The sequence below is a fragment of the Gorilla gorilla genome, chromosome 20 (genome assembly GCF_029281585.2).
Source record: "Gorilla gorilla gorilla isolate KB3781 chromosome 20, NHGRI_mGorGor1-v2.1_pri, whole genome shotgun sequence".
Lineage (NCBI taxonomy): Eukaryota > Metazoa > Chordata > Mammalia > Primates > Hominidae > Gorilla > Gorilla gorilla.
Genome location: NC_073244.2, coordinates 67,018,284 through 67,045,157, shown reverse-complemented (window position 1 = coordinate 67,045,157; position 26,874 = coordinate 67,018,284). Strand labels below are relative to the sequence as shown.

Below are 26,874 nucleotides of genomic sequence, written 5' to 3'. Positions count from 1 at the left end.
AGGTCACTTTCTCTTGACAAACTTGCTGCTGGACAAGCTGAAAGCCTCAGCCCCTTCGCGGATCATCAACCTCTCGTCCTTGGCCCATGTTGCTGGGCACATAGACTTTGATGATTTGAACTGGCAGACGAGGAAGTATAACACCAAAGCCGCCTACTGCCAGAGCAAGCTGGCCATCGTCCTCTTCACCAAGGAGCTGAGCCGGCGGCTGCAAGGTACAGGGGTGCTAGGCTCGGCCTCCCTCTTGCTTTACTCTGAGCCTAGAGTGGCCTTTCCATGATCCTAGGCTGATGGGAGGCCAAACGGTGGATCCAGAACAGAGTCAGCAAAAGTAGAGCATGTGGACCACGCTGCCCGCTTCTGGTGCCTGAAGCAGACATCACTAATCGATACTAACTGATACTAATCGATCGTTCTTCTGAGGATTGTCTGTTCATCCCAGGTGGTCTAGTCTGCCTGGATCAGATGTCCTTCCCTGCTGCTGTTGGGCAGGCAGCTCAGCCTTTTGGCTCCAGCCAGTGAGTCTCAACCAGGGGCAGTTTTGACCCGCAGTTGTCAATGCCTGGAAACACAGTGATCACAGCTGGGTTGGGGAGAGATTGCTCTGGGCATCTGGAGGGTAAAGGCCCAGATGCTGCTTAATGTCCTACAGCACACGGGATGGCCCCTCACTCCTCCCAACCCACAGCGTCCATAGTGCTGAGATTGAGAAATCTGTGCTAGGCCTTTGCTTCTGAAAGACGGTCTGTGGACCAGCGGTGCCAGCCCCACTGCGAGCTGGTCAGAGTTACAGTATCTTAGGTCCCACCGCCACCCACCGATGCAGGCTCCCGGGGTAAGCTCAGCATTCTGGGTTTATCAAGCCCTCCAGGAAAGCTCGGCTCCCAGCAGCCATGTGGCAGAGCCGCTCCACAAGATAAGACCACTTCACTAAGATTTCAGAGCAAGAGGGACGATGGGGTTTTTGAGTGCAGGAAGCAGCCTGGTGCCCGGAAGCCCCACAGCTGGGTGTGGGCTGCCACAGCCTCCCAGGTGAGGCTGGACCCCTCCTTCAGTCTTCTCTTTCTTCCCCAGGCTCTGGTGTGACTGTCAATGCCCTGCACCCCGGTGTGGCCAGGACAGAGCTGGGCAGACACACGGGCATCCATGGCTCCACCTTCTCCAGCACCACACTCGGTGAGTCCCCTCCCAGCCTGGGGTCTCCACGCGGAGCCCCTCCACCCCTGCTTTCTCAGCCCAGGGCCCAGGACCCTCCCTCAGAGACGGTCCCTGAGGCCTCATGCCTGCTCCTCACCTACGTCTTCCGAGGCACAGAGCACAGGTCCCTTTCCTCCATCGACCTGGCCTGCCAGCCTCTAACAGCCCTGGGAAGCAGGCAGAGCCCGGCTGGCGGATGAGAAAACCGTGTCTCAGAGGAAGAGGCCGTGGAGCTGATGCCTGGAGTCAGGCTGTGCTCAGGGTAACTCCAGCTTCACCCCAAACCAGCTGCACCTCCTGGGGAAGAGCTGTTACCCCTCTGAGCCTGTTTCTTCATCTGCAGAGTGGAGGCCTTAATAGGACTCACCTCACAGTCACTGGGAGGGTTAGACGAGACCTTCCTTGAAAGGGCCAGCACAGTACCCCGCCCAGAGAATAGGCGGAACAAACAGTTGGAGCTTTACTTACTTATTTTTGAGATGAAGTCTTGCTCTGTCGCCCAGGCTGGAGTACAATGGCATGATCTCCGCTCACTGCAATTTCCACCTCCCAGGTTCAAGCGATTCTCCTGTCTCCAAGTAGCTGGGATTACAGGTGCACACCACCATGCCCACCTAGAAGTGGGGTTTCACCATATTGGTCAGGCTAGTCTTGAACTCCTGACCTCAGGTGATCCAACTGCCTCTGCCTCCCAAAGTGCTGAGATTACAGGCGTGAGCCACCACCCCCAGGCAGTTCAAGCTTTATAACTAGTGTTTATAATCCTGAAAAACATGGAGTGGGTGATTGGTTGGCATCAAGAATCTTAACTTGGCGAGGCTAATAGCCACGCCTGTAATCCCAGCACTTTGGGAGGCTGTGGTGGGCGGATTACCTCAGGTCAGGAGTTCGAGACCAGCCTGGCCACCATGGTGAAACCCCGTCTCTACCAAAAATACAAAAATTAGCCAGGTGTGGTGGTGTGCACCTGAAGTCCCAGCTACTCAGGAGGCTGAGACAGGAGAATCGCTTGAACCTGGGAGGCAGAGGTTGCAGTGAACTGAGATCGCACCACTGCACTCCAGCCTGGGTGACAGAGCAAGACACCAGGTCTCAATAAATAAATGTCTTTTTTTTTTTTTTTTTTTTGAGACGGAGTTTTGCTCTTGTCACCCAGGCTGGAGTGCAGTGGCACAATCTTGGCTCACTCCAACCTCTGCCTCCTGGGTTCAAGTGATTCTCCTGTCTCAGCCTCCCGAAGTAGCTGAGATTGCAGGCGCCCACCACCACACCCAGCTAAGTTTTTATTTTTAGTTGAGACAGGGTTTCACACGTTGGCCAGGCTGGTCTTGAACTCCTGACCTCAGGTGATCCACCTGCTTCAGCCTCCCAAAGTGCTGGGATTACAGGCGTGAGTCACCACACCCAGCCCCCTTTTTTTTTTTTGAGACGAAGTCTTGCTATTGTCACCCAGGCTGGAGTGCAATGGTGTGATCTTAGCTCACTGCAACCTCCGCCTCCCAGGTTCAAGGGATTCTCCTGCCCCAGCCTCCCGAGCAGCTGGGCTTACAGGCACCCGCCACCACACCCAGTTAATTTTTGTATTTTTAGTAGAAATGGGGTTTCACCATGTTGGCCAGGCTGGTCTGGAACTCCCGACCCCAGGTGATCCGCCCGCCTCGGCCTCCCGAAGTGCTGGGATTACAGGCCTGAGCCACCTCGCCTGGCCAAAAAAAAATCCTTAACCTGAGGCTTGTGCCAGGTGCATTTAATAAGATGTTATTTAAGGAGAAATGGGGTAGGGTGAGGACTGGGGCTGACCAGGAGGAAGAGAGCTTCCATTTTCCTGGACAAAGCCAGGAAGGCTCCTTGGGGGAGGCAGCTTTCGGTCTGATCCCTGGTCTGGTGCGATTTGCCTGGGCAGTGCCAGGGAAGGGAACTGTAGATGGAGGCCGCCAAGGGGAAAGGGCTAGAGGAGGGCTCTGTGGGACTCCAGGGACCCGGAGCTCCCTGACCGGGGAGCGGGGCTTCCTTCCTTCTCTGAGCGAGTGTGGACTAAATGCCCTGTGGGCTGATTGCAGGGCCCATCTTCTGGCTGCTGGTCAAGAGCCCCGAGCTGGCCGCCCAGCCCAGCACATACCTGGCCGTGGCGGAGGAACTGGCGGATGTTTCCGGAAAGTACTTCGATGGACTCAAACAGAAGGCCCCGGCCCCCGAGGCTGAGGATGAGGAGGTGGCCCGGAGGCTTTGGGCTGAAAGTGCCCGCCTGGTGGGCTTAGAGGCTCCCTCTGTGAGGGAGCAGCCCCTCCCCAGATAACCTCTGGAGCAGATTTGAAAGCCAGGATGGCGCCTCCAGACCGAGGACAGCTGTCCGCCATGCCCGCAGCTTCCTGGCACTACCTGAGCCGGGAGACCGAGGACTGGCGGCCGCCATGCCCGCAGCTTCCTCTAGGGGACGGTGCTGGCACCACCTGAGCTGGGAGACCCAGGACTGGCGGCCGCCATGCCCGCAGTAGGTTCTAGGGGGCGGTGCTGGCCGCAGTGGACTGGCCTGCAGGTGAGCACTGCCCCGGGCTCTGGCTGGTTCCTTCTGCTCTGCTGCCAGCAGGGGAGAGGGCCATCTGATGCTTCCCCTGGGGATCTAAACTGGGAATGGCCGAGGAGGAAGGGGCTCCGTGCACTTGCAGGTCATGTCGGGAGGGTTCCAAGGTGCTCCGTGAAGAGCATGGGCGAGTTGTCTGACACTCGGTGGATTCTTGGGTCCCTGTGGGACCTTGTGCATGCATGGTCCTCTCTGAGCCTTGGTTTCTTCAGCAGTAAGATGCTCAGAATAACTGCTGTCTCCCACGATGGTGTGGTGCGGCGAGCTGTTGTCTGGCTATGGCATGGCTGTGCCAGGGGTGTTTGCTGAGGGCTTCCTGTGCCAGAGCCCAGCCAGAGAGCAGGTGCAGGTGTCATCCCGAGTTCAGGCTCTGCACGGCATGGAGTGGGAACCCCACCAGCTGCTGCTACAGGACCTGGGATTGCCTGGGACTCCCACCTTCCTATCAATTCTCATGGTAGTCCAAACCGCAGACTCTCAAACTTGCTCATTTAAAAGAAAAAAAAAAGAAGAAAATGTACCTGAGTCGTAGATTTTATTTTTCCTCTGTGCATGGGTGAATGCCCATGAGCTGAACAAAGGCAACTCATGGCTTTATTCCTTTTAGGAAACAAGGCATCAGTTTATCACCAGGGCAACAGGCCATGCAAAAGTTCAGACTTGGCCGGGCGCGGTGGATCACAAGGTCAGGAGATCGAGACCATCCTGGCTAACACAATGAAACCCCATTTCTACTAAAAAAAATACAAAAAATTAGCCGGGCATGGTGGCAGGCGCCTGTAGTCCCAGCTACTCGGGAGGCTGAGGCAGGAGAATGGTGTGAACCCGGGAGGCAGAGCTTGCAGTGAGCCGAGATCATGCCACTGCACTCCAGCCTGGGCGACAGAGCGAGATTCCGTCTCAAAAAAAAAAAAAGTTCAGACTTTTTAGAGATGAAAGCCCCTTTCACCTGTTTCACAGGCAATAACCGTTTAAGTCCGGGCATCTTACAAGACTGCTGTGTTAGAAACTGGATAGAGATCAGGGTGAGATGAAGGGGCTCTTAGCTTAGGTGCAGAACCGAAGGAGGCACTGAAAAGCTCAGTAATCGAGATAGAAATCAGGTTTTCATATTTGAGATACTGGGGAGGCCAGGGATGCTAGTCAATATCCCACAGTACACAGAACAGCCACCCAGTCTTGCTCTGTTGCCCAGGCTGGAGTGCAATGGCATGATCTCAGCTCACTGCAACCTCTGTCTCCCATGTTCAAGCGATTCTCATGCCTCAGCCTCCCGAGTAGCTGGGATTACAGGCGCCCACCACCACACCTGGCTAATTAAAGACAGGGTATCACCATGTTGGCCAGGCTGATCTTGAACTCCTGACCTCAGGTGATCCACCCGTCTTGGCCTCCCAAAGTGCTGGGATTATAGGTGTGAGCCAGTGCACCCAGCCCTTTTTGCTTTTTAGAGACAAGGTCTTACTGTGTTGCCAAGGCTGGAGTGCAGTGCCGTCACAGCTCACTACAACCTCGACCTGTGATTCTCCTGCCTCAGCCTCCTGAGTATCTGGGACTACAGGTGCATGCCACCACACTTGGCTAATTATTTGTAGAGGTGGGGTCTTGCTATGTTGCCCAGGCTGGTCTCAAACTCCTGGGCTCAAGTGACCCTTCCGCCATGGCCTCCCAAATTGTTGGGATTACAGGCATGAGCCACCGTACCTGGCCTTAGTTTTCTTTCCGATGCCATACCAAATGGCTAGAGGGTGTGTTTGGGATGACCTGAGTCTGGTAGGCAACTTCCAGTGGACCCCACAGTGCGACCACCTCCCTTTGAGTGTGGGGGAGATGTAGCGACTGGCTTCTAGCAGTAGGATAGGGCAGAGGTGACAGTAGGTTAGTCTTGTGGTTAGGTTACAAAACTGACCTCTGTGATGGTAGCATCCCTCTTGTCAGCCCTCTTGTCTTGCCCTCTCGCTGGCTGGCGGTGATGGAGCCGGGAATGGAGACAATCTGGAGAAACAGAATCACACCAATAACCACGTGCGTGAGCTTGCTGTGTGCTCTTGCTTGGGAGCAAGTTACAGGTTCAGCCCAAGAGGAGTGGACCACTCCAGGGTGTGAATACCAGGAGGGGGAATCGGAAGACTACCCTAAGCATGCCGACCAGAGACTGTGTGTGTGTAGTAGGTATTTCTTACTGGGAGATCACGGAAAAGCAAGTTTGAGAAACACTCCCATCAGATGGGTGGGCCGAGGATAACCTCAAAGCCTTTGGTTCTCTGAATAGGTGCGTAGGACTCACCCAGGCACTCTTTCCTTTTTTAAATTGTGGTAAAAACTACATAACAGTGGCCAGGCGTGATGGTGCACGCCTGTAATCCCAGCTACTAGGGAGGCTGAGGCAGAAGAACTGCTTGAACCAAGGGGGCACCGCTCCTGGCTGTAACATGTTTTCAACATCCCCCCTCTTCGGTGGCACAGGGGCTGGCCCCATATACATGTGCTATGGCAACTGACAGGGTCCCTGATAACCGGAGTGCTCCAGAAACCCTGTTGCCTGGGACGGAGGATGTTATGTGGCCCTCCTAGGGTTTGAGTTTGATAAATGAGCAAAGGAAGTGGTTTTTAGTAGAAAGCCAGCTTTCCTTTTTTTTTTTTTTTTCCAGCCAGCAAACCCCAAACAGGAACCTATGGTTGGTGATGGATGTGCGTTCAGAAAGCAGGGAGGGAGGGGGAGTCAGAGGTGAAGGGGGGTCATCAGCCATAGCTGTCCGCTGCATCACCCCCTCGCTATCTCCAGAAAGTTTTCTGGGCTTTTCCTGTTGTGCAGTGTGGAAGTGCCCCATCTTCATTCATATCGAGGAAAGTCAAAGGACAAACTCTAAAGCCGGCAGCGTCTTTCTGCCTTCCTAGTCAGACTGTTCTGTAGCAGAGTGTCACCCTGATTTCCAGCCCTGCAGCACGCACAGTGAGACCCTGCCTGGCGTGATTCAGAGGCAACATATTTCCCAAGGTGGCTGTGACGGAACCAGGGGGATAAACACAGCCTGTGAACCGCAAGCCAGAGGACAGGTCCAGCTGGCTGCTGGGGAGTCATCACGGCGTGTCGCGTCTGAGCACTTCTCCAAAGCACCCAAGTGGCACCCGGGGCGACATTTACATCATCTTGAGTACAGTTCTCTCAAGGAAAAAGCAAGCCCAGCATCTTCTGCCATGGCAACCCTGGCTTGGAGCCTCATAAGAGAGAAGGCCCTAAGAATACCATTTTCTTGCTCTAAGTTGCTCTTACGGGAAAGAAGTGATAATATTCTTCCTAAACGCCATCATTCGTGCATCCTTCCCACCTACATGTGTCACGGATCATTCTCCGCCTGGGCGGGGCGTCCTGTGCACTGCCGAATGCTGAGCAGTGTCCTTGGCTTCGACCGACCAGATGCCAGGAGCACCCCCAATCTCTGCCATCGGGTGATTGACTTCACTGTTGCATTTGATTTTTTATGTATCTTTTAAAAAGGACCCAATAGGGCCAGCCACAGTGGCTCACACTTGTAATCCCAGCACTTTGGGAGGCTGAGGTCGGTGGATTGCTTGAGCCCAGGAGGAGTTCAAGACCAGCCTGGGCAACATAGTGAAACCCCCCAACTCTACAAAAAACAAATCTTTTATTTTTATTTTTATTTATTTTAGATGGAGTTTCACTCTTGTTGCCCAGGCTGGAGTGCAGTGGCGCAATCTCGGCTCACTGCCACTTCTGCCTCCTGGGTTCAAGCGATTCTCCTGCCTCGGCCTCCTGAGTATCTGGGATTACAGGCATGCGCCACCATGCCCGGCTAATTTTGTATTTTTAGTAGAGATGGCGTTTCTCCATGTTGGTCAGGCTGGTCTCAAACTCCTGACCTCAGGTGATCCGCCTGCCTCGGCCTCCCAGAGTGTTGGGATTACAGGCGTGAGCCACCACGCCCAGCCGGGTTTATAGTTTTATAACCCTTATGACAAATCTCATAGTATTCTGCAGGGATAAGCATGAAACCACTTGTTCAATAAGTGCAAACAAAAACGCCAACAATTCTTAAGACATTTCTAATCTTATTTTACCAATAATTTTAAAGCCAGCTTATGTATTAAAGATTTATAACCACTGCTATTAACGTTTAAAATTCTATGCAGCTTGAAGCATTTATAATGGATAAAACTGCCAATACTGAGTGCCTGACATAATATTTGAAAGGTGGCAGGCATTCAACCATGGTCACTGAATGAGAGACGCAGGGAAGATGACGGCAGGGAGGTTTTCAGATCTCGACACCCTGATAGTTCTCATTTTAACCACCTGTAAGTGCACATGCAAGTCAACGGCACTGGCCGGGCGCGGTGGCTCACGCCTGTATTCCCAGCACTTTGGGAGGCCAAATCACAAGGTCAGGAGATCGAGACCATCCTGGCTAACACGGTGAAACCCCGTCTCTACTAAAAATACAAAAAAATCAACTAGGCATGGTGGCACGCACCTGTAGTCCCAGCTACTCAGGATGTTGAGGCAGGAGAATCGCTTGAACCTGGGAGGCGGAGGTTGCGGTGAGCCAAGATCGCGCCACTGCACTCCAGCCTTGGCGACAGAGCGAGACTCCGTCTCAAAAAACCAAAAAACAAAAAACAGTCAATGGCATTAAATATAAATACATTTACAGTGTTGTGTAACCATCACCACTATGGATACCCCAGACTTTCTCATCATCTTCCACCTAAGCTCTCCCTATTAAATGGTAACTCCCCACTTTTCCCAGGCCTTGGCAACCACCATTCTAATCCCTGTCTCTATGAATTCCACTCCTCTTGATAGCTCAGATAAGCGGCACAATGCAGTATTTATCTGTCAAGTCCGGAATATTTCCTTTAGCATAATGTCTTCAAGGTCCATCACTTTGTAGCATGTATCTGAATTTATTCTTTTATAATATTTTTTATTTTTTGGAGACAGAATCTCGCTCTGTCACCCAGGCTGGAGTGCAATGGCGCGATCTCGGCTCACCGCAACTTCCGCGTCCCGGGTTCAAGCCATTCTCCTGTCTCAGCCTCCAGAGTAGCTGAGACTACAGGTGCCTGCTGCCATGCCCGGCTATTTTTTTTTGTATTTTTTTGGGGTTTTACTGTGTTGCCCAGGCTGGTCTTGAACTCCTGAGCTCAGGCAATCTGCTTGCCTTGGCCTCCTAAAGTACTAGGATTACAGGCATGAGCCATCACTCCCGGCCTTATTTTTATTTTTGAGACAGTCTCACTCTGCCGCCCAGGCTGGAGTGCAGTGGTGCGATCTCGGCTTACCGCAATCTCCGCCTCCCAGGTTCAAGCGATTCTCATGCCTCCGTCTCCCAAGTAGCTGGGATTACAGGCGTGCGCCACCATGCCCGGCTAATTTAACGCCCAGCTAATTTTTGTATTTTTAGTAGAGATGGGGTTTCACCATGTTAACCAGGCTGGTCTCGAACTCCTGACCTCAGGTGATCCGCCCGCCTCGGCCTCCCAAAGTGCTGGGATTACAGGCATGAGCCACTGTGCCTGGCTGATTTTTATTGTTTTAGTTAAGGCTGGTTGATATTACCTTGTGTGTATATACCACATGTTGTTTATCCATTGTTGATGGACATGTGGGTGGTTTCACCTTTTGGCTATTGTGAATAAAGCTGCTATGAACACTATGTACAAATATCTGTTAGAGACCCTGTTTTCAGTTCTTTTAGGTGTGTACCCAGAAGTGGAATTGCTGGATTTTATGGCAATCCCACGTGTAACTTTTGGAGGAGCTGCTGGAACTGTTTTCCACAGCAGGGGCGCCATGTTACGTCCCTGCCAGCAATGCACGCGCAGTTCAATTTCTCTGCATATTCACCAATATTTGCTATTTTCCATTAAAAAAAATTATAGCCAGTCGGGTGCGGTGGCTCATGCCTGTAATCCCAGCACTTTGGGAGACCGAGGCAGGCGGATCAACTGAGGTCAGGAGTTCAAGACCAGCCTGGCCAACACAGTGAAACCCCATCTCTACTAAAAATACAAAAATTAGCCCGGTGTGGTGGTACATACCTATAATCCCAGCCACTTGGGAGGCTGAGGCAGGAGAATCGCTTGAACCTGGGAGGTGGAGGTTGTAGTGAGCCGAGATGGCGCCACTGCACCCCAGCCTGGGCAAAAAGAGCGAGACTTTGTCTCAAAAGAAAAAAAAAAAAATACAGCCATCCCAGAAGGTGTGAAGTCATCTCACTGTGGTTTTGATGCGTATTTTCCTAGTGACATCAGGGAGTTTATGGGAGCACGGGAACACAGACCAGGCCCCAGCAGGCGGACAAACGGTGCAACGCCAGGCTGGCCAGAGGAGATAAGCGCGGCTCCTTGGAGCTTGTGTGCAAGTCACTGTACTGAGGAGCCGGCTACGGCTCGATGAGTCTCAATTAGGAAAGGCCGGGGCTGGCGGAGGAAGGGAGGAGAGCATTCTTCATCCTCATCACATCCTGAGCCTGTGCCCCAGGCTCCCACCACTTCCCTCCCTGGCCACAGAGCTCAGGACAGGGCTGAGGAACCATGTCTCCATCCCCGACCGCCCTCTTCTATCTTGGTGAGTCCTGAGGGTTGATCTGGGAAATGCTGGAGGACAGGCATGGACTGCCAGACAAAGGATTTTTAAGAAATTTGCATTGGTGATGAATTTCAGGACACAAAGGAACCTGTGAGAGCCCCTTCATTTGTTGGGTGGGGAAACGGGGGGCCAGCGAGCTGGCATTTTGCATGAGTTATTCCAGTGTATTCATGGCTGGGTCAGGAAATGAACAGAGTATCCTAGCATTGGTCACAACTTTGTTCTACTACACTGCAGTTGCCCCTTTTTTAAAAAATGTGGGCCAGGCACGGTGGCTCACGCCTGTAATCTCAACCTTGGGAGGCTGAGGTGGGTGGATCACCTGAGGTCAGGAGTTCAAGACCAGCCTGGTCAACATGGTGAAACCCCATCTCTACAAAAATTAGCCAGGCGTGATGGCGGGTGCTTGTAATCCCAGCTACGTGGGAGGCTGAGGTGAGAGAATTGCTTGAAACCAGGAGGCAGAAGTTGCAGTGAGCTGAGGTCAGGCATTGCACTCCAGCCTGGGCAACAGAGAGAGCCTCCATCTCAAAAAAAAAAAAAAAAAGGCTGAGTGCCATGGCTTACACACTTTGGGAGGCCGAGGCGGGTGGGCCATCTGAGGTTGGGAGTTTGAGACCAGCCTGACCAACATGGAGAAACCCCATCTCTACTAAAAATACAAAATTAGCCGGGCGTAGTGGCACATGCCTGTAATCCCAGCTACTCTGGAGGCTAAGGCAGGAGAATCGCTTGAACCTGGGAGGCGGAGGTTGCGGTGAGCCAAGATCACACCATTGCACTCTGGCCTGGGCAACAAGAGCGAAACTCCGTCTCAAAAAAAAAAAAAATTGTGGAGTTGATGATATCTGGACTAGGTATGGATTTAATTTGTCAGTATCCCCTGCAGTAGTGGAGTAAATAGTCTCCTGATGGATAGGTGGCAGGTCGAATGCATTTCTGCTGCCTGATCTTCACTTGTGCTGGGCATGTCGAATGCATTATTTCCTGATTTCTTCAGAATTTGACCACTAAACGGACAGCATCTCCAAAAGGCTAAGCAGGAAGGAGATGGTTGCGTTACTGGAGATGAGAGGGTTAACTGTGAATATAAACAACCTCTCACTCATTATCCATCCATGGATGTATTCTTTTTTTTTTTTTCTTTTTGTTTGTTTTTTGAGATGGAGTCTCGCTCAGTCGGTCTCTCAGGCTGGAGTGCAATGGCGTGATCTCAGCTCACTGCAAACTCTGCCTCCCGGGTCCAAGTGATTCTCCTGCCTCAGCCTCCCGAGTAGTTGGGATTACAGGTATCTGCCACCAGGTCTGGCTAATTATTGTATTTTTAGTAGGGGCGGGGTTTCACCATGTTGGCCAGGCTGGTCTCGAACTCCTGACTTCAGGTTCCACCCGCCTCGGCCTCCCAAAGTGCTGGGATTACAGGCGTGAGCCACCGCACCCAGCCTGTTTTAACTTTAATTTTATTTGAGATAGGGCCTCACTTCTGTCACCCAGGCTAGAGGGCAATGGCATGATCATGGCTCACTGCAGCCTCAGCCTCCCAGGCTCAACGAATGCCTCCCCATCAGCCTCCTGAGTAGCTGGAACTACAGTTGCACACCATCATGCCTGGCTCATTTTTGTAATTTTTTTAGTTACAGGGGTCTCACTATGTTGCCCAGGCTGGTCTTGAACTCCTGGGCTCAAGCGATCCACCCACCTCGGCCTCCCAAAGTGTTGGGGTTACAGGTGTGGCCTGTACAGGTTACTGCATCTGGCTTAAATGTTGCTTCAGTAGCTTTTGGGATACAAGTGGTTCTTGGTTACATGGATGAATTATGTTCTGGTGAATTCTGAGATTTTAGTGTACCTGTCACCTGACTAGTGCACCTTGTACCTAATGTGTAGTTTTTCATCCCTGCCCCACTTCTGCCCTTCCCTTCTGAGTCTCTGAAGTCCATTACATCACTCTGCATGCCTCTGCATACCCACAGCTTAGCTCTCACTTATAAGTGAGAATATACAGATTTTTGTTTTCCACTCCTGTATTACTTTACTTAGAATAATGCCTTCCAGCTCCATCCAAGTTGCTGCAAAAGACTTTTTTTTTTTTTTTTTTTTAAAGACGGAATCTCGCTCTCTCACCGGGGCTGGAGTGCAGCGGTGTGATCTGGGCTCACTGCAAACTCCACCTCCCGGGTTTAAGTGATTCTCCTGCCTCAGCCTCCCGAGTAGCTGGGACTACATGCACCCGCCACCACGCCCGGCTAATTTTTGTATTTTTAGTAGAGATGGGGTTTCACCATGTTGGGCAGGATGGTCTTGATCTCTTGACCTCGTGATCCACCCACCTCGGCCTCCCAGAGTGCTGGCATTACAGATGTGAGCCACTGTGCCTGGCCAAAAGACATTATTTCACTCCTTTTAATGGCTTAGTATTCTACGCTCATTTATTTTTATTTTTTGACATGGAGTCTCACTCTGTTGCCCAGACTGGAGTGCAGTGGCATGACGTTGGCTCACTGCAACCTCCACCTCCCAGGTTCAAGCAATTCTCCTGCCTCAGCCTCCCCAGTAGCTGGGATTACAGGCTCCTGCCACTACGCCCTGCTAATTTTTGTATTTTTAGTAGAGACAGGGTTTCACCATGTTGGTCAGGCTGGTCTCGAACTCCTGACTTCAGGTGATCCGCCCACCTTGGCCTCCCAAAATGGGATTACAGGTGTGAGCCACCGCGCCTGGCCAGTGAGAACATTTAAAATCTACTATCAGTGATATGCGAGTGTACAATATGTTGTTATTAACTACAGTCACCATGATGTGCAGTAGATCTCCAAGACATACTCCTCTTGTCCAACTGAAACTGTCCTCCTTTGACCAACATCTCCCCAAACCTTACCCCACCACCCGTGGTAACCACCACTGTGCTCTCTACTCCTGTAAGTTCCCAAGTCCACACTCTTTACCACGAATTGGTGCTGCTAGGGTTTGAATCTACTCCTGCCAGCTGTACGACTGTGGATAAGATACTGTCTTACTAGCCTGATGTATAAGAGGGGCTGATAATGGTAGCTAACCCGTACGATTATGGCGACTTGGAGTCCATGCACAGAAGGCGCTCAGCACGGCGCCTGGAAGACTCCCAGCCATGGTACAGCGTCGCATGGAAACCTACAAACAGGCTGAGGTGGGCTGTGATGCGGCAGGAGGAGGGGGACAGTGAAGCGGCCAGAGCTTGGGTTGGGGTGCAGAGGGAGCCTGGGGTGGACAAAGGGTGGTGGCTACGGGGGAGCTGGTGACAAGTTGTCACTCTCTGAGCTCAGAGTCAAGAGATGATCTGGGTTCACCCACTTCTTGCTATATGAGCTACACAAGGTTGCTCAGCCTCTGCCCAGTTTCCTTATGTTTACAGTGGGAATGACAACTATCCCGCCTTTGTGTGTGTGTGTGCGCGTGTGTGTAAGAATGAGGGTTACCAGATAAAAAGCTGGATGCCTGGTTAAATTGGAATTTCAGATAATTAGTACTTTTTTTTCTCCTCTTCTTTTTCTGAGACAGGGTCTTGCTCTGTTGTCAGTCTGGAGTGCAATGGTGCAATATCATTTTTTTTTTCCTCGAGATGGAGTCTTGCTCTGTTGCCCAGGCTGGAGTCTAGTGGCGTGATCTTGGCTCACTGCAACCTCCGCCTCCCGGGTTCAAGCGATTCTCCTGACTCAGCCTCCCCAGTAGCTGGGATTACAGGCACGTGCCACCATGCCCAGCTAATTTCTTGTATTTTTAGTAGAGACAGTGTTTCACCATGTTGACCAGGCTGGTCTCGAACTCCTGACCTTGTGATCCGCCCACCCTGGCCTCCCAAAGTGCTGGGATTATAGGCATGAGCCACCGCGCCCGGCCAGTGGTGCAATCTTACCTCACAGCAGACTTGACCTCCTGGGCTCAAGCAATTCCAGGAGGGGATCGCTTATATACATGTATTTGTATACATATGTATACACACACACACACACACACACATATGTATACATACATATACACACATATGTATATATGTACACACATGTATATGCACATACACATGTATGTATAGATGTAGGTTTACATATATGCGCTATATGTGTATATACACATAGTGATCAGATCAGGGTAAGCAGCACACCCATCTTCTCAAACATGCATCCTTTCTGTGTTGGGAACTTTCCCCATCCTCCTTCAGGCTATTTGAAACGATTATTATATATATTACATCCTATCATGTAATCATGGAATACTGATTCAACCAAATGTTGTAAATACCAGGAAACCCATGGCCAGCACATGCTGAGACGTCCTGACTTACACGCTGAGGCTCCATCCTGCTCCATCCTTGGAGCCCAATGCATCCCATTAGTGTGGGGTTTTATCGCATATATTACATAGACAATAAAATATACAATATGCAATAGTATTTACAATACTTGTCTATACAATTGCATACTATTGTAACGTACTTGGATATTATTTAATATTGGGAGACTGAAGGGCGGAAACGAAGGAACAGCAATGTCTCAGGTCCCATTCCTCACATCCACTGAGGAAGTCAATGGGCAATGTCTAACACGAACGACCCCACCGTGTCTAACATGAACGAGTCCACCGCGTCTAACACAACACGAACGACCCCACCGCGTCTAACGCGAACGAATCCACAGATAGCAGTACGCCGCCACGCCTTGCCCTCCTCTCCCACCACCCCCAGCCATGGATCTGCTTTCTTCTCCATCTCCTATAGATTTACCTATTCTGGATATTTCATGTAAATGACCTCATAAACTATGTGGCTTTTTCTGACTGGCTTCTCTCACTTAAATTACATTCCTGTGTGTCTTTTGAAGAAATAGGACAGAGTAAAGCATATGCATGCAAATGTCTGATCACCGCACCTAGCAGGCAGGAATGTCCATAAAAGCGAGTCCTGGCATCTGGTCCCTTTCTTCTTTCCTCAGGGCTGTGTCTGGGGCGTGTGCCAGCGCAGAGTGGTGAGTCCTTCCGCAGACCCCTTCCCTCCTGCAGGATCCGCCAGCGCGGGGGCAGCGGGGCCCAGGCGGGGTCTGCGGGGAGGCTGACCCAGCCCTGCTCCTCTTCCAGGACCGCTCCCCAAGCCCTCCCTCCAGGCTCTGCCCAGCTCCCTGGTGCCCCTGGAGAAGCCAGTGACCCTCCGGTGCCAGGGACCTCCGGGCGTGGACCTGTACCGCCTGGAGAAGCTGAGTTCCAGCAGGTACCAGGATCAGGCAGTCCTCTTCATCCCGGCCATGAAGAGAAGTCTGGCTGGACGCTACCGCTGCTCCTACCAGAACGGAAGCCTCTGGTCCCTGCCCAGCGACCAGCTGGAGCTCATTGCCACCGGTAAAGGAAGGGGGATCGGAGCCTGGGACTGCGTGGTCCTCCGTTCAGGACACAAACATGGGGGACACTGAGGGCAGGGATTAGGGTGAGGCAAACGAGGCACTGGCCTAGCGGGTGGTGGTGCCACAACATTTATGGATCAATGTGAATAATATTTGGTTTTATTTTTTGGACACAGGGTCTTGCTGCGTCACCCAGGGTGGAGTGCAGTGGCGCGATCTTGGCTCACTGCAGCCTCCACCTCCAGGGCTCAAGCGATTCTCCTGCCTCAGCCCTCCAAGTAGCTGGGATTACAGGTGTGCACCACCACGCCCAGCTCATTTTTTATGTTTTTATAGAGATGGGGTCTCTTGACAGTTTTCACAAAAGGCATTAAAATACAAAAGAGAGAGATAGGGTCTCGCTATGTTGCTCAGGCTGGTCTCGAACTCCTGGGCTCAAGCAATCCTTCCACCTTGGCTTCCCAAAGTGTTGGGATTACAGGCGTGAGCCACTGCATCTGGCTGTGAATAACATTTTCACGCAATTTAAAAAAAAATCAAAATAAATTGCAAAAACATCCACGATGAAAAAAAATCAGAATTTCAAATAAAGGCAGAATCAGCCAGTGTCTGTGCCAAGTCCTACCAGAGTCTGTGCCAAAACGAAAAACAGGCACCCCTTTATCTGTGTTTTAATGCACTTAAAAAAATTAGCGATGGGGTCTTGCTACGCTGCCCAGGCTGGAGTGCAGTGGCTGTTCACAGGAGCAGTCATAGCTCACTGCAGCCTGGAGCTCCTTGCCTTAAGCAATCCTCCTGCCTCAGCCTCATGAGTAGCAGGGACTACAGTCACGGGCCACCGTGCTTGGCTTGGGATTCTTTTTAAAACTTTGTTTTGGAATAATTTTTAGACTGACAGAAAAGTTCCAAAGATAATATTAATGGAAATATTTCACCCAGGATCCCCTCATGTTAACATCTTACATTTGTTACAACCAAAAAAAAAAAAAACGTAGCACTGGTCCCAGTGGTTTACACCTGTAATCCCAGCACTTTGGGAGGCTGAGGCGGGAGGATTGCTTGAGCTCAGGAGTTCAAGACCAGCCTGGGCAACATAGTGAGACCTCATCTTTAAACAAAATTAAAAATTAGTGGGGCATGGTGGCATACCCCTATAGTCCCAGCTACTCAGGAGGCTGAGGCAGGAGGATCGCTTGAGCCAGGGAGGCCGAGGCTGCAGGGAGCTGTGATCACGCCACTGCACTCCAGCCTGGGTGACAGAGTGAGACCCTGTATCAAAAAACAAACAAAAAACTAACCATAGACACAACTATGTTATATCAAGTAAACTCCAGGCTATTTGAATTTCACCAGTCTTTCCACTAATGTCCTATTTCTGTTCCCAGACCCCGTCCAGGGCTCCACAGTGCATTTAGTATTTATGTCTCCTTAGACTCTTGATTGGTGCAAATATTCTAATTTCTTATTTTATTTTTTATTTATTTATTTATTTTTTAAGAGAAGAGGTTGGGTTGGGCGCAGTGGCTCACGCCTGTAATCCCAGTACTTTGGGAGGCTGAGGTGGGTGGATCACTTAAGGTCAGGAGTTTGAGACCAGCCTGGCCAACATGGTGAAACCCCGTCTCTACTAAAAAAAAAAAAATAATAATAATTAGCTGGGCGCGGTGGTGCACTCCTGTAATCCCAGCTACTCCGGAGGTTGAGGCAGGAGAATCGCTTAAACCTGGGAGGCAGTGAGCCGAGATTGCACCACTGCAGTCCAGCCTGGGTGACAGAGCAAGACTCCGTCTTGGAAAAAAAAAAAAAAAAAAAAGAGAGAAGAGAAGAGGTCTTACTATGTTGCCCAGGCTTTAGTACACTCGCTATATTCACAGGCATGATCATAGCTCACTTTAGCCTCAAACCCCTGGGCTCAAGTGGTCCTCCCTAGTAGCTGGGACTACAGGTGCACCCAGTTAGTGCACTTTTAAATGGTTAATTATTTTCTAGAAGTAGGTTTTGGAAATATCACTGATGGGCTTGCATCCACAAAAGCCTAGAATGTAAAATTCTAATAAATCTTTCAGGGGAATAAAGTATTCAAACAGAATAATGTGAGTTTTAATGACCTACTCTTCAAATTTTCAATAATTTTTTCAAATATGTTAATTGTTTGGGAATAATTAAATTTTACATCCCAGGAGAGTGCCTCACTCATGCCACCCTAATTCCTGGCCAGCTGCACTGTGGTCTATTCCGCGTTGTAAATCCTGCCTCCCTCCCCTCTTCCCTGCCTCACTCCCCTCCACAGCATCACCGGCCTCCTCTCTGCTACTAGAATGGACCAGCCTGGCTGCCTCATTACTTCTTTCGGGGTCAGACTCAAATGCTCTCTTCTCACTAAGTATATCCCCCACCACCCTAGTCAAAGTGGCCCTCCTCACTATCTGGTATGTGAAGTATACCTTTATTTATCTTGGTAGTGGCTGTCTATTTTTAATTCCTGGCCGGGCACGGTGGCTCACGCCTGTAATGCCAGCACTTTGGGAGGCCAAGGTGGGCGGATCACCTGAGGTCGGGAGTTCGAGATCAGCCTGGCTAACATGGTGAAACCCTGTCTCTACTAAACATACAAAATTAACTGGGCATGGTGGTGCATGCCTGTAGTCCCAGCTACTCGGGAGGCTGAGGCAGGAGAATCGCTTGAACCCAGGAGGTGGAGGTTGCAGTGAGCTGGGATCACGCCACTGCACTCCAGCCTGGGCGACAGAGAGAGACTCCGCCTCAAAACAAAACAAAACAAATGAAACAACAAAAAAAGAATACAGACAGACACATAATAGTTGCTTAAGTGAGAATTAAGAGAAAATATTGCTGAGTGAATGTTACAGTTATCAGGCAGCTTATATATTTCCTTCCTTCCTTCCTTCCTCCCTCCCTCCCTCCCTTCTTCTTTCTTTTTCTTCTTGTTGAGTGAATGCCATAATTATCAGGCAGCTTATATTTTTATCTTCCTTACTTCCTTTCTTTTGCTTTCTCTGTCTTTTTTTGAGACAAGGTCTCACTCTGTCACCCAGGCTAGTGTACAGTGATCATGGCTCACTGCAGCCTCGCCTTCCTGGGCTCAAGCGATCCTCCCACCTTGGCCTCCCAAAGTGCTGGGATGACCGGTGTGAGCCGCTGCACCCAGCCTCAACCTTTGTTTTTCTGACTCCTGTGTGCAGGCATGCATCACCACACCGGTCTATGACAACACCCTCACATCAGAGTAGTGTAGGTTCGTGTTTAGGAGTGGAGACCCTGGAATCAAACTCCGTGAGTGCAGATTTCAACTCTGCCACTTATGATCTTGGACAAGTTTTTTATTTATTTTTAAATTAAAATATGTCCAGCTTTGTTGAGGTATAATTGAAAAACAAAAATGGAATATATCCAAGGTGTACAAGTTGATGTTTTGATATACGAATCCACTGTGAGACAGTTACCACTAGCAAGCTAATTAACATACATCACCTGACACAGTTAACTTTTTTGTGTGTGAGAACACTTATAATCTACCCTCTTAGCAAATTTCAGCTGTACACTGCAGTATTGTTACCTAGAGTTGGACAAATTATTTAATGCCATGTGCCTTAGTTTCATTTATAAAATAGGGACATTAAGAGTGAGGACTCCATAGGTCTCTGAGGATTCACTGAACTGATACACATCATGAGTTTGGAAGGCACCCGGAAGCTGGCACTGTCAGCCACATTTACAATGTAACAATTGTATGTGGCAATACAAGCCTACAGCACAGTAGAAGCTTAAGCTATTTACTTACTCCAGCGCTTCCTAGGCAACAGGCACTCTGCAAATTACTGTGTACCGTCTCATTCAGTCATCCCCATTTTAACAGAACAAGGCAGCGAGGCTCAGATACAGAGGGAGATGTGTCTCCAGGGCCACCAGGCCCCTGAAGGCAGAACTAGGATTTGCACCCAAGCACTAGGACGTGAGCACAGCCTCCTTCATCAACCACTGGGTGACTCGACCTCTCTGTGAGCTTGGGTGGGGGAGTGCGCTCTCTGGGAGGGATACAGCCAAAAAGCTCCCCAGCTCTTAGGCAGGTGTGGGGACCTCCCCAGTCTCAGCTGAGATGCTGGCTGCTGCCTTTAACATCAGACTGTCTTTTTCTCCCAGGAGTTTTTGCCAAACCCTCGCTCTCAGCCCAGCCCGGCCCGGCGGTGTCGTCAGGAGGGGACGTAACCCTACAGTGTCAGACTCGGTATGGCTTTGACCAATTTGCTCTGTACAAGGAAGGGGACCCTGCGCCCTACAAGAATCCCGAGAGATGGTACCGGGCTAGTTTCCCCATCATCACGGTGACCGCCGCCCACAGCGGAACCTACCGATGCTACAGCTTCTCCAGCAGGGACCCATACCTGTGGTCGGCCCCCAGCGACCCCCTGGAGCTTGTGGTCACAGGTAGGGGTAGTGCAGACCAAACCTTTCTTCCTCAGCCTTTATAGGTCCTGATGGCCATTCCAAGGGAGGGGCCATAGGTGGGAAGGAAGTGGGAGGGCAGGAAGCCCTGGGCTGCAGGGGCGGGGCCAGAGGTGGGAAGGAAGTGGGAGGGCAGGAAGCCCTGGGCTGCAGGGGAGGGGCCAGAGGTGGGAAGGAAGTGGGAGGGCAGGAAACCCTGGGCTGCAGGGGCGGGGCCAGAGGTGGGAAGGAAGTGGGAGGGCAGGAAGCCCTGGGCTGCAGGGGAGGGGCCACAGGTGGGAAGGAAGTGGGAGAGCAGGAAGCCCTGGACGGCAGGGGCGGGGCCATAGGTGGGAAGGAAGCGGGAGGGCAGGAAGCCCTGGGCTGCAGGGGCGGGGCCATAGGTGGGAAGGAAGCGGGAGGGCAGGAAGCCCTGGGCTGCAGGGACGGGACCATAGGTGTGAAGGAAGTGGGAGGGCAGGAAGCCCTGGGCTGCAGGGGCGGGGCCATAAGTGGGAAGGAAGTGGGAGGGCAGGAAGCCCTGGGCTGCAGGGGCGGGGCCAGAGGTGGGAAGGAAGTGGGAGGGCAGGAAGCCCTGGGCTGCAGGGGCGGGGCCATAGGTGGGAGGGAAGTGGGAGGGCAGGAAGCCCTGGGCTGCAGGCAGCTGGGAGAATGGCGGTTTTTTTTTTTTTTTTTGACTAAGTCTCACTCTGTCACCCAGGCTGGAGTGCAGTGGCGCGATCTCAGCTCACTGCAACCTCCGCCTTCCGGGTTCAAGCGATTCTCCTGCCTCAGCCTCTGGAGTAGCTGGAATTACAGGTGCCTGCCACCATGCCCGGCCAATTTTTGTATTTTTAGTAAAGACGGGGTTTCACTATGTTGGTCAGGCTGGTCTTGAACTCCTGACCTCATGATCTGCCCGCCTCGGCCTCCCAAAGTGCTGGGATTACAGGCGTGAGCCACCGCGTCGGCCTTGGCTACCATTCTTAAAGGGGGTTTCTTTCAAAAGAGAGCAGTATACCTCATAATGTGGTTATATACATGCAATGGAATATTATGCAGCCTTAAAAAAGAAGGAAATTCTGACATACTACAACATGGATATACCTTGAGGACATTATGCTAAGTCAGTCAGTCACAAAAGGACAACTACTGTATGATTCTATTCAAAGGAGGTATCTAATGTCAACACTGTAGAAACACAAAGTACAATGGTGGTTGTTAAGGGCCAGAAAGAGGAGAGAGAAGGAATTAGTGTTTAATGGGCACAGAATTTCAGTTTTGCAAGAAAAATAAGTTCTAGAGGTCAACATATTGTACCACAATGTGAACATACCCAACGCCACTGATCAGTACATTTAACAATGTCATATTAAATCAAACAAAATACATCATTTAGTTTTTGGTAGAAAAATCTGTTTTGCCCCCAGGGTCACAGTGAGGTGTAGGACACAGGAATCCAGAAGAAATAGAACTGAGGTTGAAAAAGGAGGGACGGGAGCTGCATGCATTTCCTTGTTAATAGCCCAGAATGTGCCAGGTGTGCTTTACAAATGCTTCTTCTTCTTCTTTTTTTTTTTTTTTTTTTTTTTGAGAGTCTCACTTTGTCACCCAGGCTGGAGTGATCTCAGTTCACTGCAACCTCCACCTCCCGGGTTTAAGCGATTCTCCTGCCTCAGCCTCCTGAGTAGATGGGATTACAGGCACCTGCCATCATGCCCAGCTAATTTTTGTATTTTTGTAGACATAGGGTTTCACCATGTTGGCCAGGCTGGTCTTGAACTCTTGACCTCAGGTGATCTGCCTGCCTTGGCCTCTCAAAGTGCTGGGATTACAGGTGTGAGCCACCACGCCCGGCTAAGCCTTTTTTTTTTGAGATGGAGTCTTACTGCGTCACCCAGGCTGGAGTGCAGTGGTGCGATCTCAGATCACTGCAACCTCTGCCTCCTAGGTTCAAGTGATTCTCCTGTCTCAGCCTCCCCAGCAGCTGGGATTACAGGTGCACACCACCAGGCCTGGCTAATTTTTGTATTTTTAGTGGAGACGGGGTTTCACCATACTGGCCAGGCTGGGCTTGAACTCCTGACCTCAAGTGAGCTGCCCTCCTCAGCCTCCCAAAGTGCTGGGATTACAGGCATGAGGCACTGCACCCAGCTCAAATGCTTATTAACATCCACAACGGTCCAGTGATGTAAGCTACTTTAGGCTCATTTTTCAGGTGAGGAAACTCAGTCACAGAGATGTTTCGTTATTTTTCAGGACCCACAGCGACAGAGCACAGATTTATCTCATTTTCTGATTTCCCAGGATCCTCTGTGACCCCCAGCCGGTTACCAACAGAACCACCTTCCTCGGTAGCAGGTAGGTTCTGCAGGGTCCATTCTGGTGCACAGCGTACGAGGTACACGGACCCCTTCTCTCTCTCCTCTCTGCCTAGACTTCTCGATTTAATTCAGTTGGTTCTTTCACACATTTGCTTTGTTTTAAAAATCCTTTACTTCTGCCTGTAAACAGGGTGGGTGTCCTAAGTAGTTAGATGTTAAGATGCCGCCCCCAATCCTACTCTAGGTGGATGGTTTATCACATATAACATGCAGAAGAATAATTGGAGTGGCTTGCTATACTGTGGAGTCCAGCTGGTTGAATATGGGCGACAAAAACAAACAAACTAACCAACCAACCAACCAACAAACCTGTAGAGTCCGGGACTCTGTTTCTGAGTCACTGATTGCATTGATCAGTGGTTCTCAAACTTCCATGAGCATAAGAATCACCTGGAGGCTTAAAGAACAGATTTCTGAGCCCCCAGGACTTCTGCTTCAGTAGGTCTGGGGTGAATCCAGTCATTTTCATTCCTAGTAAGTTCCCAGGTGATGCTGATGCTATGGCTCCGGGATGCTGCTTTGAGAACCACTGCGGTAAGTTTTGTGTGAGGCGTGTTATCCCCTCCACTTTCAAAAGCATCTCAGCTGAATACGGTGTACCAGACTACGGCCTGCACTTCAAGAATATCATACGCTAGGCTGGAGGCTGGGCGTGTCTAACATTCCCTGTGTCTCAGAGTGAAGCACCAAGGCAGGAGAAACATGCTGGAAAGAGCCGAGGTTGATAAGGATGAGATTTGCGGGGTTGAGGGCAGAGTGGGGGCTATTATGCCTAGTGGGCAGCGACATGGAAGATGGTCACATACTGTGTGCGTGCATGTGCGTGTGCGTGCATATGTGCGCGTGTGTGCATGTGTGCATATGTGTGTGTGTGCTTCTGACTGAATTTTTGAACTTTCTCTTTTGAAATGGTTCTAGAGTCACAGGAAGTCTACAATGATAGAACAGAAGAATCCCATGTGCTCTTTTTCCAGTTTCCCCTAATGGTTACATCTTACATAATTACAGTACAACATAAAAACCAGGAATTTGACATTGGCATAAAGTAGGTGTCTAGTTCTATGCCAATTTGTCACAGTTGTAGAATCGTGTCACCATCACTGCATTCACTGTACAGAACTCTTCCATCTCACAAGGGCCTCCCTTGGGCTACCCTTTTATATTCACACCCACACCCTTCTCCTTCCCTTGCCATCCCTAACTCCTGGTATCCATTAATTTGTTCTCCATCTCTATAATCTTCCATTTCTAGAATCTGATGTAAATGGGATCATCCAGTATGCAACCGTTTGAGATATCCTTTTGTCACTCAGTGCAATGCCCCTGAGGCCCATGCAAGCTGCTGTATGTATCAATGATGTGTTCCTTTTGATTGCTGAGCAATATTTCATGCTATATTAGGCCGATTTTGTGCTGCTATAAATACCTGAGACTGGATCATTGATAAGAAAAGAGGTTTAATTGGTTCATGGTTCTGAAGGCCGTATAGGAAGCAGAAGGCTGGCTTCTGCTTTTGGGGAGGCCTCAGGAAGCTTACAGTCATGGCAGAAGGCAAAGAGGGGGTAGCTGTCTCACGTGGTGGGAGCAGGAGCAAGAGAGAGAGAAAGTTGGGACTGGGAGACGTGCCACACTTTGCAATAGCCAGATCTTGTGAGAATTCACTTACTATTGCAAGGAAAGCACCAAGCAATGAGGGATCCACCCCTATGATCCAAACACCTCCCACCAGGCCCCCACTTCCAACACTGGGGATCATAATCCAGTATGAGATTTGGTGGGAACACATATTCAAACTGTATCACATGGCATGCACATACCACACGCTGTGTTGAAATCAAAATCAAAACAAGGTGTATTAAATAGGGAATCCTTTCCCCATTGCTTGTTTTTGTCAGGTTTGTTGAAGATCAGATGGTTGTAGATGTGTGGTCTTATTTCTGAGAACTCTATTCTGTTCCATTGGTCTATGTGTCTGTTTTTGTACCAGTACCATGCTGTTTTGGTTACTGTCACCTTGTAGTATAGTCTGAAGTCTGAGCCTGAGGCCTCCAGCTTTGTTCTTTTTGCTTAGTATTGTCTTGGCTATATGGGCCCTTTTTTGGTTCCATATGAATTTTAAAGTAGTTTTTTCTAATTCTGTGAGGAATGTCAATGATAGTTCAATGGGAATAGCAATGAATCTATAAATTACTTTGGGCAGTATGACCATTTTCACGATATTGATTCATCCTATCCGTGAGCATGGAATGTTTTTCCATTTGTTTGTGTCCGCTCTGATTTTCTTGAGCAGTGAATTGTAGTTCTCCTTGAAGATGTCCTTCACTTTCCTTGTTAGCTGTATTCCTAGGTATTTTATTCTCTTTGTAGCAATTGTGAATGGGAGTTCCTTCATGATTTGGCTCTCTGCTTGTCTATTGTTGGTGTATAGGAATGCTTGTGATTTTTGCACATTGATTTTGTATCCTGAGACTTTGCTGAAGTTGCTTATCAGCCTGAGAAACTTTTGGGCTGAGATGATGGGGTTTTCTAGATATAGGATCATGTCATCTGCAAACAGAGATAGTTTGATTTCGTCTCTTCCTATTTGAGTATCCTTTATTTCTTTCTCTTGCCTGATTATCCTGGCCAGAACTTCCAATACTATGTTGAATAGGAGTGGTGAAAGAGGGCATCCTTGTCTTGTGCTGGTTTTCAAGGGAAATGCCCATTTAGTATCAAATTGGCTGTGGGTTAATAAATGGTGCTGGGAGAATTGGCTGGCCATATGCAGAAAATAGAAACTGGACCCTTTCCTTACACCTTATACAAAAATTAACTCAAGATGCACGAAAGACTTAGATGAAAAACCTGAAACTATAAAAACGCTAGAAGAAAATCTAGGTAATACCATTCAGGACATAGGCACGGGCAAAGAGTTCATGACAAAAATGTCAAAAGCAATTGTAACAAAAGCAAAAACTGACAAATGGGATCTAACTAAACTAAAGAGCTTCTGCTCAGCAAAAGAAACTGTCATCAGAGTGAACAGACAACCTACAGAATGGGAGAAAATTTTTGCAATCTATCAATTCACAAAAGTCTAATATCCAGAATCTACAAGGAAGTTAAACAAATTTACAAGAAAAAAAAACATTAAAAAGTGGGTAAAGGACATGAACAGTCACTTCTCAAAAGAAGACGTTTATGCAGCCAGTAAACATACAAAAAAAAGCTCAACATCACCAATCATTAGAGAAATGCAAATCAAAACCACATTGAGACACCATCTCACACCAGTCAAAATGGCGATTATTAAAAAGTCAAGAAACGCCAGGCGCAGTGGCTCACGCCGGTAATCCCAGCACTTTGGGAGGCCGAGGTGGGCAGATCACAAGGTCAGGAGATCGAGACCATCCTGGCTAACACGGTGAAACCCTGTCTCTACTAAAAATACAAAAAATTAGCCGGACGTGGTGGCGGGCGCCTGTAGTCCCAGCTACTCAGGAGGCTGAGGCAGGAGAATGGCGTGAACCCAGGAAGTGGAGGTTGCGGTGAGCCAAGATTGCGCCACTGCACTCCGGCCTGGGCGACAGAGCAAGACTCCGTCTCAAAAAAAAAAAAAAAAAAAAAGAAAAAAAGTCAAGAAACAACAGGTGCTGGCGAGGCTGTGGAGAAATAGGAATGCTTTTACACTGTTGGGAATGTAAATTAGTTCACTGTGGAAGACAGTGTGGTGATTCCTCAAAGACCCAGAACCAGAAATCCTTTTTCCTTTTTTTTTTTTTTTTTTTTTTTGAGATGTAGTCTTGCTCAATAGCCCATGCTGGAGTGCAGTGGTGCGATCTCGACTCACTGCAACCTCCGCCTCCCGGGTTCAAGCAATTATCCTGTCTCAGCCTCCTAAGTAACTGGGACTACAGGCGCCTGCCACCACGCCTGGCTTTTTTTTTTTTCTTTTAGTAGAGATGGGGTTTTACCTTGTTGGTCATGCTGGTCTCAAACTTTGACCTCAGGTGATCCACCCGCCTCGGCCTCCCAAAGTGCTGGGATTACAGGCGTGAGCCACCGCACCCGAGTCACCTTTTTTTTTTTTTTAAACAGAGTCTCACTCTGTCACCAAGGCTGGATTGCAGGGGCATGATCTCAGCTCACTGCAGCCTCTGCCTCCAGGGTTCAAGCGATTCTCCTGCCTCAGCCTCCCGAGTAGCTGGGACTGCAGGTGCATGCCACAACGCCTGGCTAATTTTTGTATTTTTGATAGAGACGGGAGTTTCACCATGTTGGCCAGGGTGGTCTTGAGCTCCTGACCTC

At 49.8% G+C, this 26,874-nt stretch overlaps 1 protein-coding gene and 1 long non-coding RNA gene across 5 annotated transcripts in view; one reads left to right on the top strand and one right to left on the bottom strand.

Annotated features, from left to right (window-relative positions):
* The window catches only part of RDH13 (retinol dehydrogenase 13), a 48,830-nt gene that overhangs the window by 14,742 nt on the left and 7,214 nt on the right, over window positions 1–26,874 (top strand). Inside the window, exons 5-10 of one of the 3 annotated variants that reach the window (XM_055370574.2) lie at window positions 3–215; window positions 1,075–1,176; window positions 15,356–15,388; window positions 15,498–15,755; window positions 19,919–20,203; window positions 22,508–22,561. In XM_055370574.2, coding sequence (XP_055226549.1) covers window positions 3–215; window positions 1,075–1,176; window positions 15,356–15,388; window positions 15,498–15,755; window positions 19,919–20,203; window positions 22,508–22,561 — 945 coding nt within the window. Of the gene's footprint in view, window positions 1–2; window positions 216–1,074; window positions 1,177–3,257; window positions 5,060–15,355; window positions 15,389–15,497; window positions 15,756–19,918; window positions 20,204–22,459; window positions 22,562–26,874 lie in introns of those variants that run through there. The other 2 variants (XM_055370573.2, XM_055370575.2) reach the window with 2 other exon arrangements.
* The window catches only part of LOC129528698 (uncharacterized), a 41,467-nt gene continuing 14,804 nt past the window's right edge, over window positions 212–26,874 (bottom strand). The window contains exons 2-4 of one of the 2 annotated variants that reach the window (XR_010132062.1): window positions 5,688–5,773; window positions 1,666–1,811; window positions 212–562 (exon numbers count right to left, since the gene is read on the bottom strand). This is a non-coding gene — a long non-coding RNA (uncharacterized lncRNA). Of the gene's footprint in view, window positions 563–1,665; window positions 1,812–5,687; window positions 5,774–26,874 lie in introns of those variants that run through there. The other variant, XR_010132063.1, reaches the window with a different exon arrangement.